The following is a 15582-nucleotide window of genomic DNA, read 5'->3' as shown; positions in this document are numbered from 1 at the left end:
AATATATCGTTTTTATTTTTTTCATTTTTCTTCAGTTTTCTTGTCTCAACTGAATATTTGTTTGTTTATTTGTTTGTTTGTTTGTATATCCATGTATGTTTGTCCTCTTCTTCCTCTTCCTCCTCTTTCTTTCATCTAGACCTCCTCTTCTCTCTTCCCATCTCTTCCTCCTCCTAGCCCAACCAAGCCTAATTCTCTCTCTCTCTCTCTCTCTCTCTCTCTCTCTCTCTCTCTCTCTCTCTCTCTCTCTCTCTCTCTCTCTCTCAGACAGACAGACCTCGATGACAGCGTGGTGAGCGAGGAGGGGGAGTCAACCAGCAGAGTAGGGGAGCATGACCCCTACTTTGAACCAGTGGTGACCTTGCTGGAGGTCTTCGTGGTTAGTGATGATGACCAGGAGGAGGAAATGATAAGACTGAGTTTCGAGGTCAGGTCAGGTTGGTAATGGTGTTTTTATTATTATTATTATTATTATTATTATTATTATTATTATTATTATTATTATTTTTGTGAGCTTTTTATTGGTTTATTATTTTATTGAGAAATGTTGTTGGTAGTTTTGCTGTTTCTTGTTGTTAGGTGAAGTGAGGTCAGGTCAAGTACTGATGGTAATTTTTCTGTTTTATCATTGTTAGGTCAGGTCAGGTTTTCTTATTGCAGGTAAATAGTTCTTCTTCTTCTTCTTCTTCTTCTTCTTCTTCTTCTTCTTCTTCTTCTTCTTCTTCTTCTTCTTCTTCTTCTTATTATTATTATTATTATTATTATTTTCTCCATCTATGTTTTCTTTCTTACCCCCTCCTCCTCCTCCTCCTCCTCTTCCTCTTCCTCCTCTCCTTGTTCTTCACATAACCTCTCTTCATTTTATTAACCTAACCTAACATGCAGACAGTGCCAGCCTAACCTAACCTCCCCCACCCAGCAGGCAGTACAAGCTGTTTCATTATCACACCTCTGAGTCGCCCCCACAGTGGAAGGAACGGGGCATGGGGGCCATTAACATTCTGAGGAACAAGTAGAAGAAGGCTGTAAGTGGTTGGGTTAGGTTTGTGTGTGTGTGTGTGTGTGTGTGTGTGTGTGTGTGTGTGTGTGTGTGTGTGTGTGTGGTGTGTGTGTGTGTGTGTGTGTGTGTGTGTGTTGACTGGGCTGTCTCATATGGGATTACCAGCCTAATATTGTGACAGACAGACAAGCAGAAAGACAGACAGATAGATTATTATCACTATATTATTACCAGTCATTAATTCAAATAGATAGATTATTATTATTGTTATTATTATTTTATCACCAGCCATTAATTCTCTCCTTATTTTTCAGGTGGAGTTTGTTCAGCAGCAGAATTAATGCCAGTGGTTGAGTTCAGATCCTCCAAGACACACACCACACACACACAGCAGCCCCTCCACCTCCCCACAGCCCTCCACAGCCCCTGACACAGCATCTGACACAGCCCCTTCACAGAACACCACATACCTCACACATACATAAGAACATAAGAACATAAGAAATAAGGGAAGCTGCAAGAAGCGACCAGGCTTACACGTGGCAGTCCCTGTATGAAATATACCTACCTATTTCCATCTGTTATCCCCATCCATAAACTTGTCTAATCTTCTCTTAAAGCTCTCTAGGTGTCCTAGCACTAACAACATGATTACTGAGTCCGTTCCACTCATCTACCACTCTTTGTTGAGAACAATTTTTTTCCTATCTCCATCCTAAACCCAAATTTTTCAAGCTTGTACCCATTATTTCTTGTTCTACCCTGGTTGCTGATCCTAAGAATTTTGCCTACATCCCCCTTGTTATAACCCTTATACCACTCAAAGACTTCTATCAGGTCCTCTCTTAACCAACGTATCTCTAAAGAATGTAAATTTAACAGCTTCAACCTCGCCTCGTAAGGAATACTCCTCATCCCCTGTATCCTTTTAGTCATTCTCCTCTGTAGTGATTTTAATAGACCTATATCTTTCCTGTAATGTGGGGACCAGAACTGCACAGCGTAGTCTAGATGAGGTCTGACCAGCGCCAAGTATAACTTTAATATTACTTCCGGCCTTCTACTTTTAACACTCCTAAAAATCACACACACCACAGGAGCCTCACAAACAGTCTCACAGCCTTCACAAGCAGCCCCACACTCCACCACAGACACACCAGACCCACAGCCCTTCACCTCACCCACTTCCCAGCCCCCCACAGCCCCCCGGCCACCACAGATGAAGTCAAAGGGAGGGACTGTGGCTTCACCCAGCCAGCCAGGACAGCCTACAGAGAGGGGTTAGTCCCAGTCAAGTCACAAAATATAGGCTTGGTTCTTCCTACAGTTTGAAGTCAATGATTGGACAGGTTCTCTTTGTTTACTTGTTATTGTTTCTCTCTCTCTCTCTCTCTCTCTCTCCTCTCTCTCTCTCTCTCTCTCTCTCTCTCTCTCTCTCTCTCTCTCTCTCTCTCTCTCTTCTCTCTCTCTCTCTCTCTCTCTCTCTCTCTCTCTGCCCTTCACTATTGTTAGGTAATAATTGCAGTAACAGCAGTAGTCATAGTTATTATTGTATGTCTTTTTAGCACTCAAGAGCAGTGTAGCAGTAGTAGCAGTAGTAGTAGTAGTAGTTGGCAGGAATTAAGTATAGTATTAAATATATTCTGATCCTGATTTGTGTTGCAGGCCAGACAGCTTAGTGGCAGAGCTGCAGGTGGTCCTCGTCAGCTTCCTGGTGGCACAGGTGTAGGATGGCTGGGAGCAGTGGAGGTGCCTGATGGGGCAGGTGTGCCGGGCAGAGGGGCTGCTACTGCTGCTGCTGCTGCTGCTGCTACTGCTGGTGGGGAGAGCCACACTTGTATGGTAAGCTTCTCTCACTCCTTCTCTAACAGGTTAATGAGGTTGTTGTTGTCGTCGTTGTTGATGTATTTTTTGTTTTTCTCTATATAAAATTGGTCTCTCTCTCTCTCTCTCTCCTCTCTCTCTCTCTCTCTCTCTCTCTCTCTCTCTCTCTCTCTCTCTCTCTCTCTCTCTCTCTCTCTCTCTCTCTCTCTCTCTCTCTCTCTCTCTCTCTCTCTCTCTCTCTCTCTCAAGTTAGCTTAGTGGTAGTGGTAGTAATAACAGTAGGAGTAGCAGCATTAGTAGTAGTAGGAACACCATACACTTAACACTCCCAACTCTCCCTTCCAGACCCTAGTAGTAGCAGCAGTAGTAGTATCAACACTAACCACTCATTATTTCTCTACTGGTGATCTTCTGGCTTTCCTTACTGAGTCTTGGTCATCCTCTTTGAGAGATTTTGGTGAAACTTTTGCTGTTGCCTTGGACATATCAAAAGCTTTTGATAGAGTCTGTCACAAAGCTTTCATTTCAAACTATCCTCCTACGGCTTCTATCCATCTCTCTGTAACTTCATCTCAAGTTTTCTTTCTGACCATTCTATTGATGCTGTGGTAGACGGTCACTGTTCTTCTCCTAAATCTATTAACGGTGGTGTTCCTCAGGGTTCTGTCCTGTCACCACTCTTCCTATTATTCATCAGTGACTTTCTAAAACCAAACTTGTTGTCCTATGCACTCCTATACTGATGATACCACTCTACACTTATCCATGTCTTTTCATAGGCGTCCAACCCTTCAGGAAATAAACAGTTCACGCAGGGAAGCCACAGAATGCCTCACTTCTGATCTCTCTAAAATCTCTGACTGGGGCAGACCAAACTAGTTATTGCTCACTGCCTAAAAAAAATAAATTCTTCCATTTATCACCTCGACACAACCTTCCAGACAACTATCCCCTCTTCTTCAATGACACTCAGCTGTCCTCCTCTTCTACACTGCCACACTCCCCTGCCTGTTTTCCCTTGGTACAAGCTTCTCATGTGATGGCTCACCCATAATTCTCCTCACATAATGGGTTCTGGCAAGCTTGACAGTGAAGAAAAGTATTGCGATGGTGTTTGTTCAAGAAGGGATCAGTAATTGTGAGACAGGAAGGAAGATGGCAAATTCAGAAGCAGCCATCATCTGGGTGGCGGACGGAGGCCGCTCACCCCCGGTCATCCTGCAGCTCACAGGTCTCTTCTGACCAGGAGAAAGATGGCGTGGCAATTAAGTGTTCACCATGCATGTGTTTTGTCAACTTATTATTCCTGTATCTGTCTTCCTTTTTTGCCCTTAGACTTTCTCTCAGGAGTGGCAGCTGTGCCCAGCCCTGGTACAGCCCTGGCTGGCCACTTGTGTCACAGCTGTCTGTGATCTCCCCGTCTTCTTTCCAGACCCATGGTTACTGACCTCGACTCAAACACCATCGTGGCACTCTCTTCCCTGTTAAACTTGCCGGGATCCATTGTAATGTAAGGGGTATTGAATGTGAGCGATGAAACAAGAAGGTAGTGGCAAGGGGGAAATGTACAGGGGAGCGCAGGAGAGACGCCTCTCTCCACTGTGCCTGACAGTCTCTCAGTGATTGAAAGACTGAGCATAACATCTTCAGGGCACGTGAGTTGCCATGTATGACAATTTGGCACTTTTTCCATGTCTTCTTATTTGAGTAGACATATCATATCTTGTCATAGTGAAAAGTCTAGTTTATCCTGTATGTGGAGACCTTCAAGTTACAATACAGCCCACTGCTTTAAGAGTTAAATGTGCATGTCAGTGTTTTCTGTCGTGCCTTCTTTGCTGTGTAATGTGGTGAAATGGTTAAATTCTGGACTGAGTTGTGAGTCATGCAGCAGGAGTACAGATGTGTGTCTTCCCCGCAGGTGGTAACACGGAGAGGAAGTGGAAGAAAGCTTGGAACGCTCCCATAACTCAGGAGCAAGAGGTACACCATACTGGAACCTTGTGACTGACAGGTGGCTGTGACTGCAGGAACCAATTCATGTGAACACTGTGTTTTGTTGCTACACTTGAGAATCCTCTATCCTAAATTTAAAAATCTAAGATTTTAATTGTGTCATGTTTTGTCATTTTTTTTGCCCCACCAAAAAATTGATAACCAGAGCTTGATTTACTGCCATGGGAGGTATCAGAAATTGGCAAGTTGTTATTCAAAAAAACTGGGGAAATCTAAAATCTGTACCACTCACTCCCAACAATTTTGGATAAGGAATCCTCAACTGTATGTAATCAGAGTATTGTTGAGAGTCTGTGTGTGTGTGTGTGTGTGTGTGTGTGTGTGTGTGTGTGTGTGTGTGTGTGTGTGTGTGTGTGTGTGTATGAATCCTTATGTATGTATGTGCAGGATAAGAGGAAAGTTGTTAATAAGATTAGTAAATGCATGGAGGAGAGGCGTGCTCTTACCAAGATTAGAAGAACAGCAAGTGTGAAAATAGTGGTACAGGATAGCAAGAGAGGCAGTGTGTGGGCTGGGTAAGTGCACGTGTGGTACTTTTATTAAGAGTGACTAGGATGGATGAGCATTACTGGTGAGGCGTGTTGTGCGTGTTACTGAAGAGGGTTAGAAGGAATGGTTTGCAGTGATCAGTGTGAAATAAGAGATGTGTAGCTTGGGTTTTTTGTTGAGAGATGTGCACGTGAAAGGTGTTTGGCGAAAAATAAGGATGTTTTTTTGAGGAATTTATGGATATAAAAAGATAAGATATGGAAGAGTTGTGGGTTGTTTGAGGATTGTTTTGGCCAGGTGATGGGCTGTTAAAGGGAGTGATGGGCTGTTAAAGGGAGTGAAATGTTTGTAAAAAGTAAAAAGCCAGCATTTGAGTGATAGAATTAGTGTGTATGTGTGATACAGGTTCACGTCTTCATAACTATCCATTTTCCCCAAATTGCGTTACTCTTTTGCAGATCTCACTTGTGTTGGCTAACATTCTGTCTGCAATCAGTCCGGTAGTGCCATGTTGCAGGCTCTGACGTCAGGAAGAGCCAAATGGTGGGTGTGTCTACAGCCAGTACTGGGTGTGCTGCTGCTGTACAAGTGCCCCAAGCCAGCTGACTCCACCAGTGTATTATCTAGTCCAGGTTGCATTGCTGTGTGTATGACTTGTATGTCTTTGCCAATAAATAAATTTGTGACTACTATTATATATGTGAAATAAATATATAGTTTGCTAACAACAATGTGCTGGTATAGTGTAAAATAAATATTTGGTGGTAACAATTCATGCCCTCAAGGTAATAAAAAAAAAGTGCCAGGATTGGCCCAAGGCCCAAAAATAAAGTTTAAGGTATGATTTGCACAGAAGCCCCATCCCAACGACACCAGTTGCTGGGACAGGGCTTCTATGCGTTTTTTTTTCAGGGCATGACCTGTACTCTGCCTGAAACTTTATTTACACAAGATGGAATACTGAATGTTTATTGTTTTACTGTGAATGTTAAGTGAATAAATACACAACAGGATAATAAACATGGCACTTGTTTTCTTTAATACTGAAGTGCTGGAATGTACAAAACTTGTCCCAAGCCTGAATGAAGGTGGTGGTGGTGGTGGTGGTGGTGCTTGTTGAGTACAGAAGAGAGGGACTTCCTACATTCTTCCTTCCCAGACTGGAGTGGATTGGAGAACATTTGCAGCAGGGTCTCGGAGTAACAACACTTGCAAATTCTTGTGTCTGTGTCAACTTGAGTGAGGAGCAACCTCTTCCTGGTGAAACTGCCCACAACTCTTGTGCCTCTGCAGGTGTTGAAGGTTGCCTGTTGGTCCTGCCACGACTTAAGGGAATTTCACGCGTTCTTCCTGCCGTCAACTGCTTGACAGTCTTCCTCCTGCTTAAAATTCTTGCCACACTCTTCTTACTGCAACTTGACTCTTCCTTGATTGCAATGAAAACTCTTGTACCAGGCCCTCTGTTTTGTCCTGACAATACTTAACACCTCTTGTAGGGCTTGAAGGCTTGAAGGTCGTGATGCTCGGCCTCTCTTCCTGGTGAAGCTTGATTCCCCAATTGCAATGGAGTATGTCAGGCCCAGCGTGACAGCACTATTTGATAACCAGATGCCAATATTGCAGAAGCAGGTGTTGATAGAGATTCCTGCAGGCTGTTCATAGGATGGTGAAGTGGAAGCCACACACTTCACACCTGCAAGGAATACAGACCATTAGTTCCTAGACACGAAGTTTATTGTATGTGCTGAGATTCCTTGTAATGTGTTTGATAACTGATTCCCTACAAAACTCAAAACAAAAATACGTCTCTCTTAGGCATAGGAGATGTGCCAAGATTCCCTAAAAAAATTAAGACTACACAAGAAATATCATAGGAAAACGGAAAAAGTTTGACAAGCACTGCACAAGCACTCTCAAACTAAATTTATCTGTGCTGTATACCTTTCACCTAACTCTTCTGACTATAAGAAATTCTTTGTGACTACTTAACTTCCAAAGTGGAGCACATTCTGACCCTCTTCCCTTTTGCAGAGATCTCCATTCTTGGAGACTTCAATGTTCACCACCAGCTTTGGCTTTCCTCTCCCTTCACTGACCATCCTGGTGAACTAGCCTTCAACTTTGCTATCCTCCATGACCTAGAGCAATTGGTGCAACACCCTACTCGTATTCCTGACCGTCTTGGAGATACGCTCAACATTCTTGACCTTTTCCTGACCTCTAATCTTTCTGTTTATGCCGTCACCCTTTCTTCTCCATTGGGCTCCTCCGATCACAATCTCATATCTGTATCTTGTCCTATCGCTCCAATCCCTCCTCAAGATCCCCCTAAGTGAAAGTGCCTCTGGCGTTTTGCCTCTGCTAGTTGAGAGGACCTGAGGAGGTATTTTGCTGATTTTCCTAAGAATGACTACTGCTTCCATGTCCCGTCTTTGTGTGCTGAGCGCATAACAGAGGTGATAGTGTCTGGCATGGAGGCGTACATTACTCACTCTCTTTCTCGACCTAAACCTTCCAAACCTCGGTTTAACACAGCTTGTTCTCGTGCTATACATGATAGAGAGGTACCCCACAAAAGGTACTTAAACCTTCCATCATCAGTATCTCATGCACTTTATATTTCTGCCCCGAACCATGCCAAGTCTGATCTCCAACTAGCCAAAAACTCCTTCATTAACAGAAAGTGTCAAAACCTTTCAAGATCTAACTCCCCTAGTAACTTCTGGCATCTAGCCTAAAATATCTCCAATAACTTTGCTTCTTCTTTCCCTCCTTTATTTCAATCAGATGACACCACTGCTATCACATCCATTTCTAAAGCTGAACTCTTTGCTCAAACCTTTGCTAAAAACTCTATCTTGGATAATTCTGGGTTTGTTCCTTCCTCTCCTCCACCCACTGACTACTTCATGCTACCTATTAAAATTTTTCGCAATGATGTTTTCCATGTCCTCGCTGGCCTAAACCCTCGGAAGGCTTATGGACCTGATGGGGTCCCTCCTATTGTTCTCCGAAACTGTGCCTCCGTGCTTGCACCTTGCCTAGTCAAACTCTTTCAGCTCTGTCTGTCAACATCTACCTCCTTCTTGCTGGAAGTTTGCCTACATTCAGCCTGTTCCTAAAAAGGGTGACCGTTCTAATCCCTCAAACTACCGTCCTATTGCTTTAATATCCTGCCAATCCAAAGTTTTTGAATCTATCCTCAATAGGAAGATTCTTAAACATCTATCACTTCACAACCTTCTATCTGATCGCCAGTATGGGTTCCGTCAAGGCCGCTCTACTGGTGATCTTCTGGCTTTCCTTACTGAGTCTTGGTCATCCTCTTTGAGAGATTTTGGTGAAACTTTTGCTGTTGCCTTGGACATATCAAAAGCTTTTGATAGAGTCTGGCACAAAGCTTTGATTTCCAGACTACCCTCCTACAGCTTCTATCCTTCTCTCTATAACTTCATCTCAAGTTTCCTTTCTGACCGTTCTATTGCTACTGTGGTAGACGGTCACTGATCTCCTAAATCTATTAACAGTGGTGTTCCTCTGGGTTCTGTCCTGTCACCCACTCTCTTCTTATTATTCATTAATGATCTTCTAAACCAAACTTCTTGTCCTATCCACTCCTACGCTGATGATACCACCCTGCACTTTTCCACGTCTTTTCATAGACGTCCAACACTTCAGGAAGTAAACATTTCACGCAGGAAGCCACAGAACGCTTGACTTCTGATCTTTCTAAAATTTCTGATTCGGGTAGAACAAACTTGATATTGTTCAATGCCTCAAAAACTCAATTCCTCCATCTATGAACTCAACACAACCTTCCAGACAACTATCCCCTCTTCTTCAATGACATTCAACTATCCCCCTCTTCTACACTGAACATCCTCGGTCTGTCCTTTACTTATAATCTGAACTGGAAACTTCACATCTCATCTCTAGCTAAAACAGCTTCTATGAAGTTAGGTGTTCTGAGACGTCTCCGCCAGTTTTTCTGACCCTCCCAGCTACTAACTCTGTACAAGATCCTTATCCGTCCATGTATGGAGTATGCTTCACATGTCTGGGGGGTTCCACTCATACTGCTCTTTTAGACAGGGTGGAATCAAAAGCTTTTCGTCTCATCAACTCCTCTCCTCTAACTGACTGTCTTCAGCCTATCTCTAACCGCCGCAATGTTGCATCTCTAGCTGTCTTCTACCGCTATTTTCATGCTAACTGTTCTTCTGATCTTACTAACTGCATGCCTCCTCTCCTCCCATGGCCTCGCTGTACAAGACTTTCATCTTTCTCTCACCCCTATTCTGTCCACCTCTCTAACGCAAGAGTTAACCAGTATTCTCATTCATTCATCCCTTTCTCTGGTAAACTCTGGAACTCCCTGCTTGCTTCTGTATTTTCACCTTCCTATGACTTGAATTCCTTCATGAGGGAGGTTTCAAGACACTTATCCTTCAAATTTTGAACTCCCGGTTTGGAGCCTTTTATGGGACTGGCATTTCAGTGGGCATTTTTTTTTAATTGGATTTTTGTTGCCCTTGGTCAGTGTCCCTCCTACATAAAAAAAGAAAAAAAAAAATGATGTGAGAACTGTGCCGAGATTTAATATGAAATGTGTCTAAATTCCATACTGTCACATTCAAGAAACGAAAATTGAAAGAAAGGAAAGCACCGGTTAGAGAAAATCTGAAAAGTACGGCAGTTTAACGTTTGAAGCCAAGAAATGTGTTTGATAAACATGTCCCTATTATAATTTAAAAGCAAAAATTTGAAGAATGATGTAGAGTAGAAGAAAACACCAGATAGAAGAAATCTGCATGGCATCACAGAAATTTCAATGACACCACAATATATACACAAGTTTAAAAGATGAACCTGATTAAAAAAAATGCTATCTCTGCACTCATGAAAAACACAAATAAAAATGTAAAATTTGAAAAGAAGTCATTTTAAACTTTGGCCCACACCTTTTATTAGTTTTATTTATAGACAGTTTAAGGTTGCAGAAATACAACAATTTTAAGTGTAGTCCATCGTTTTGAAACCCACTATATAAAGAAAAGGTCAGATAAGGGAAAGAATTTTGAAGCCAAATACATGAGCAAATATAGGACAAGAAAATATTTATCAGATGAATAACAAATTAGGAAAAAAACTATTTAAAATAAGCCAACTTTGAGGTGAACCGGGTAAAAAAGAAAATAAATAAAAATAAATAAAAATCAGGTTTAATAGAACAAAGCAGCAATAGAAAAGTCTAATGCAAATTTAGAATGTAAATGTGTGTGTGTGTGTGTGTGTGTGTGTGTGTGTGTGTGTGTGTGTGTGTGTGTGTGTGTGTGTGTGTGTGTGTGTGTGTGTGTGTGTGTGTGTGTGTGTGTGTGAAGGGGTTATATTTTTTTTGAGTGCATGACCATTCTTTTGGCTGCCTGACTAGGTTTTTGAGTGCATCACCAGTTTTTTTTAAGTGTCACCAGTTTTTTGAGTGCATCACCAGTTTTTTTTTTTAGTGCACCACCAGGTTTTTGAGTGTCACCAGATTTTTTGAGTGTCACCATTTTTGAGTGTATCACCAGTTTTTTTTTGAGTGTCACCAGATTTTTGAGTGCATCACCAGTTTTTTTGTCATTAATATTTTGTGTGTGTGTGATCGCCTGGGCGTGTGTGAGATGTGGGTATGAGAGCGCATGGGTATGAGAGCGCGTGGACATAAGAGTGCGTGGGTGTGAGAGTGCGTGGGTGTGCGAGTGCGTGGGTGTGCGAGTGCGTGGGTGTGCGTGGGTGTATGTGTGAGCGTGCGTGGGTGTGAATGTGCGTGGGTGTGCATATACCGTTACTAAAGGTAGGTAGGTGTGTGTGTGTGTGTGTGTGTGTGTGTGTGTGTGTGATAATGAATAAGGGAAATAATGATCGTGGTTAACAAGCCAACTGCCACTCAGCACAGCGTATAAGCAGAGGGACCACAAAATAGCAGCCACAGACACACCAATCCAACATGATTTTACGTGCTTATATAATATAATCTCAAATTCACTTCCTTAATTATCACCTCAGTAAGCTTAATCAGACGTCAATCACCTGGACAAACAAGCAACCAACTTACCATCTGATCAGCATACTTCTCACCTGACAAATTAAATAACGTCACCTGCAGTCTAATCACCCTTGCAGCTTATTCCCTCGCAAAATGCTAAACTTCTATAACTTCTCATCTCTCACCTGATAAGCTTAACTACGTCACTTTGCCAGTGTTGTAATCACCATCTGTTTAACCTAATCACACCTACCCAACCTCACCTGGCCAACCTACATCAGGTCAGCCTAATCACATTACCTAACGTGGCGTATCTAATCACCAAACATGGACAAACCTACCCATCCTTATTCTCACCTATTCATCCTTATCATTCATAATCTCATAGGTTACGCCTTAATTCCACCCACTGAATAATAATCTAACAATCTTCCTATTACCAAACTCTTACCTTCACTCCTTCACCGCCTCCTTCAGGCTTCCGCCACAAGACCACCGCACCTCGACCTCTCTCTCTCGCTGCGAGTCGTGGAAGGGGCCGAGCGGGGACGCCAGGCTGGGGGAAAACGAGACAATGATCCCTATTCTGAAACACTTCTGCGCCGCACCTCCACTAAACTGATAAGACTCTAAATGAAGTTGCACAGGTTTTCAAAAGATGTTTTTATGGTTCTAGTGACAGATTAACACGATTTCTATATTATTAACAGGGGAAATGCATTTAAAACCCGGCTATTCAGAACCTATCATCATTTGAAAAGAAAAAAAAATGTGGTGAGACAAATGAAGCGTTTCAGAACACGTAGGTGTTGTTTTGCTTGTTGTCCACTGTATAAAAGGTGTAACGCGTGTTTCTGCAAATACTGAAAGAGGTGAAGGAACGTGCAATTCTAAGTAGGAAATGTTCTATACACATATGCATTTTAAGGCTTTGTTTCCCCGTCAGAGGAGTTGAAAATGTATGGGACTCGCGGGTGTGCTGCTATGCGTGTAGCTGACGTGAAGAACAGACGGCTGCATTGTCGCAGCCTCGGAGGTGCCACTTATTTAATCTTATTTTTTGCAGGCTGTGGAATATTACAGTATCTTATAACAAGACAAATGGTATTAAAAAGCATGTGATATACCAATAAGCATTACACGACAACATTATTGCGGTGATTATAAGTACTCCTTTAAAATGCTAAGTGGCATCATCACTCAGCTGTTTTCAAGGTCGCTCGGACTCGGTGCCCTCCCCCGCTCCTCCCTCGTTTCGATGATGCCACGTAGTATTTTACAGGGGAGAGAGAGAGAGAGAGAGAGAGAGAGAGAGAGAGAGAGAGAGAGAGAGAGAGAGAGAGAGAGAGAGTAGCGCGCCGGTAGAGAAGCTAAGCATTAAGAAGCTGTTTCATTATAATTTCCTACGAGGCTGTTTCTTACGACGCTCCTTCCCCGACGCGCGCCGTGTGTGTATGTGTGTGTGTGTGTGTGTGTGTGTGCTTATTTGTATAGCAGTATGTCGTTCTGTGTAAGCTCGTTTTAAGCGGGCATACGTTTGGTTTAATTAAATGCCAATAAACACCAATATCACTGTAATAAAAAAAAGAGACGAACGTAGATATTAAACACTACTGAGAGAGAGAGAGAGAGAGAGAGAGAGAGAGAGAGAGAGAGAGAGAGAGAGAGAGAGAGAGAGAGAGAGAGAGAGAGAGAGATTGTATATTGAATCAAAACTCCAACCGCCAGAGTCTGAAGATAAATCAACATAATAATTTTTGGGCAAGTCAGCAGACAAACCTCGCAGCCTTCACACTACCATTGGGTGACACCGCGCTTCGTTAATGCCACACAAAGCTGTTCTGGGAAGGAGTGGCACGTTTGCAAGGCGTGGCACTGCTCACTACAACGTCGCCACACATTTAGGGAAGTACTCTAGTGATACGAAATAAAAAAAAAAGTCTGGGTAACTGTGGAGGATAGACAATGTATGCTTCCTTTTTTTCATTTGATTCTGTTCATTTTGTCTGCCTGGGTGAGTAATGTAATAATTTCACCATGCTGTCATTGAACCCCTGGGCAATAATAAGACTGGAATAATAAGAGTGCTACTGTGAAGGAAAAACGCCATGTTTCTTTTTTTTTTCTATCAGTTTTGTTCAACTTCGGCTTCTTTTTTGGTTGGGTGAGCAATGTAATGATTTCACTAAACTACGGTGAAGTACTCTAGTGATTTGAAATGATAAGGCTGCCTGGATGGCACTGTGAAGGGAGGAGAACAATATATATTTTTCCTTTAAATTTTGTTCCATTTCGTCTGTTTTTATTTATTTATTTATTTTCTTTTATGTAGGAACGAAGTAATAATGCTCACGTGTTGTGCCGCACGGTGCACTGCCCAGGAATGTAATACGTGTAATGTGCCAACGTGCCAACAGCTGACCCTTGCTATGCTTCAGCCACGGTTACAAAAATTAAAGGATACTCTGGGCATAAACACCATCTGCCGCCAGTGTTACCTGATGACACTTGAAGGTGGTGAGTTGATGAATGTCTCCACTTGGCGGGAACTGTCCGTTGTGTGTCGTGTGACGTCATGAGGTGTGTGTGTGTGTGTGTGTGTGTGTGTGTGTGTGTGCGCGCGAGAGAGAGAGAGAGAGAGAGAGAGAGAGAGAGAGAGAGAGAGAGAGAGAGAGAGAGAGAGAGAGAGAGAGAGAGAGAGAGAGAGCAATAAATCACGATTTGCATTGTTCTAGGCATTGACGTGTTTCATTTTTAGTGTTGTACATTCTCTCTCTCTCTCTCTCTCTCTCTCTCTCTCTCTCTCTCTCTCTCTCTCTCTCTCTCTCTCTCTCTCTCTCTCTAGTGAATGAATGAAGGTATAGGAGTGAGGCGTAAGAGTAAAGGAGTGACTAAAAGCAAGGGGCGGAGGTGCTTTAACACCCTTAAAAAATTTCATCATACAGCAGAGCTACAACACAGACCAGAGAAATTTGCATGTCACACTCAATACAACCTGTGTCTATGAAGGAGTGAGTCACCCCAGTGCTGCAAGAAAATTATGCCTCTTTATCCGGTACCACCAAAAAAAGAAAAAAATAAATAAACTAGAAGACAGAAATTTGTAAAAAAAAAAAAACACAGAACATAGGTATCTCTATAAATTACCTGTTCTGTCTGATTACGACTGACTCACTGTTCCATATGTTTCACAGGCTACTGTGTGGAATTGTTTTGCGGACACTGAGCAAAGATGTTAGCAGCCTTGTCCCGGTAGTTTGTGTGTGTTTGCGTATTAATCCTCACTGATGACTATTATATATATATATATATATATATATATATATATATATATATATATATATATATATATATATATATATATATATATATATATATATATATATATATATATATATATATATATATATATATATATACGAGTATATATATATATATATTTTTTTTTTTTTCTTGAAGATAAACAATTTTCTATACTGTCAAAAGTTCCCCAATTTTCAGGTTTTTCATGCATTTCTCACAGCAGATTTCCCAATAATATTATAAACACTCTCAGTGGTCAGAAGAGTTACTACCAGTACGTATCATTCAAAGTCACTAGTATCGAGCTAAGAATGTAGGAGTGAGATCTACACACCCAAGACGAGGCACAGGTCAGGATTAAGAGACAGGATTCGGATGAGTCCTCTCTTTGAAGACACAGTAACCTCGAGGAGCCAGCTGCTTTCTTGCTCTGAGGATAGCTCTCTCTCTCTCTCTCTCTCTCTCTCTCTCTCTCTCTCTCTCTCTCTCTCTTCAATTTTTGCTCTTAGAAAGCTCACACACGCACTTACACACAATTTACCAAAGTTTAACCCCTCGACCCCCTGTCTTGCCTGGAACTGAGGCAGACTGTCCGTGGCGGTTCCCGGAGGCTGGGCAAGAACGCACGGGAAAGAGCAAACCTTACACTGCCGCGACTACAATTTCAACACGGGATTAATAATTCAAACACGATGCCAGTCACCTCGCACATACAGAGTTTCCACCCTCCTTAACGCAAAGATTTGGGTCCGCGAACGAAAAGAAAAGAAAAAAAAATATTAATAATAAAAAGTAAAAGGTCTGTTACGTTCTGGGGAGTATTAAGTAAGATTAAGGTCCGCATTCTTGAATATTCCAGGTTCTATCTCCAACACTTTTTATAGACTATAGTGCAAGTCACACAGCCACGCAACCAGGTGGA

The 15582-nt window shown here is 42.2% G+C and overlaps 1 protein-coding gene and 1 long non-coding RNA gene across 5 annotated transcripts in view; one reads left to right on the top strand and one right to left on the bottom strand.

The window, feature by feature from the left end:
• LOC135097195 (uncharacterized) overlaps positions 1–6353 on the top strand; it is a 49479-nt gene extending 43126 nt beyond the window's left edge. Inside the window, exons 5-11 of one of the 4 annotated variants that reach the window (XR_010265452.1) lie at positions 268–437; positions 923–1025; positions 1315–2349; positions 2666–2842; positions 4257–4479; positions 4746–4866; positions 5788–6353. Coding sequence is in view for 2 of the 4 variants with exons in the window: in XM_063998970.1 (XP_063855040.1) it covers positions 2338–2349; positions 2666–2842; positions 4746–4793 (237 nt within the window). In the remaining 2 variants the exon portion in view is untranslated. Of the gene's footprint in view, positions 1–267; positions 438–922; positions 1026–1314; positions 2350–2665; positions 2843–4256; positions 4480–4745; positions 4867–5787 lie in introns of those variants that run through there. The other 3 variants (XR_010265453.1, XM_063998970.1, XM_063998969.1) reach the window with 3 other exon arrangements.
• The window catches only part of LOC135097196 (uncharacterized), a 97436-nt gene continuing 88138 nt past the window's right edge, over positions 6285–15582 (bottom strand). Inside the window, exons 2-3 of the long non-coding RNA XR_010265454.1 lie at positions 11809–11913; positions 6285–7022 (exon numbers count right to left, since the gene is read on the bottom strand). This is a non-coding gene — a long non-coding RNA (uncharacterized LOC135097196). The remainder of the gene's footprint in view (positions 7023–11808; positions 11914–15582) is intronic.

This window comes from Scylla paramamosain, unplaced genomic scaffold, assembly GCF_035594125.1.
Source record: "Scylla paramamosain isolate STU-SP2022 unplaced genomic scaffold, ASM3559412v1 Contig14, whole genome shotgun sequence".
In the NCBI taxonomy this organism is placed as follows: Eukaryota; Metazoa; Arthropoda; class Malacostraca; order Decapoda; family Portunidae; genus Scylla; species Scylla paramamosain.
The sequence above is the reverse complement of the archived record's forward strand: the minus strand, read 5'-3'. Positions and strand labels throughout refer to the sequence as shown.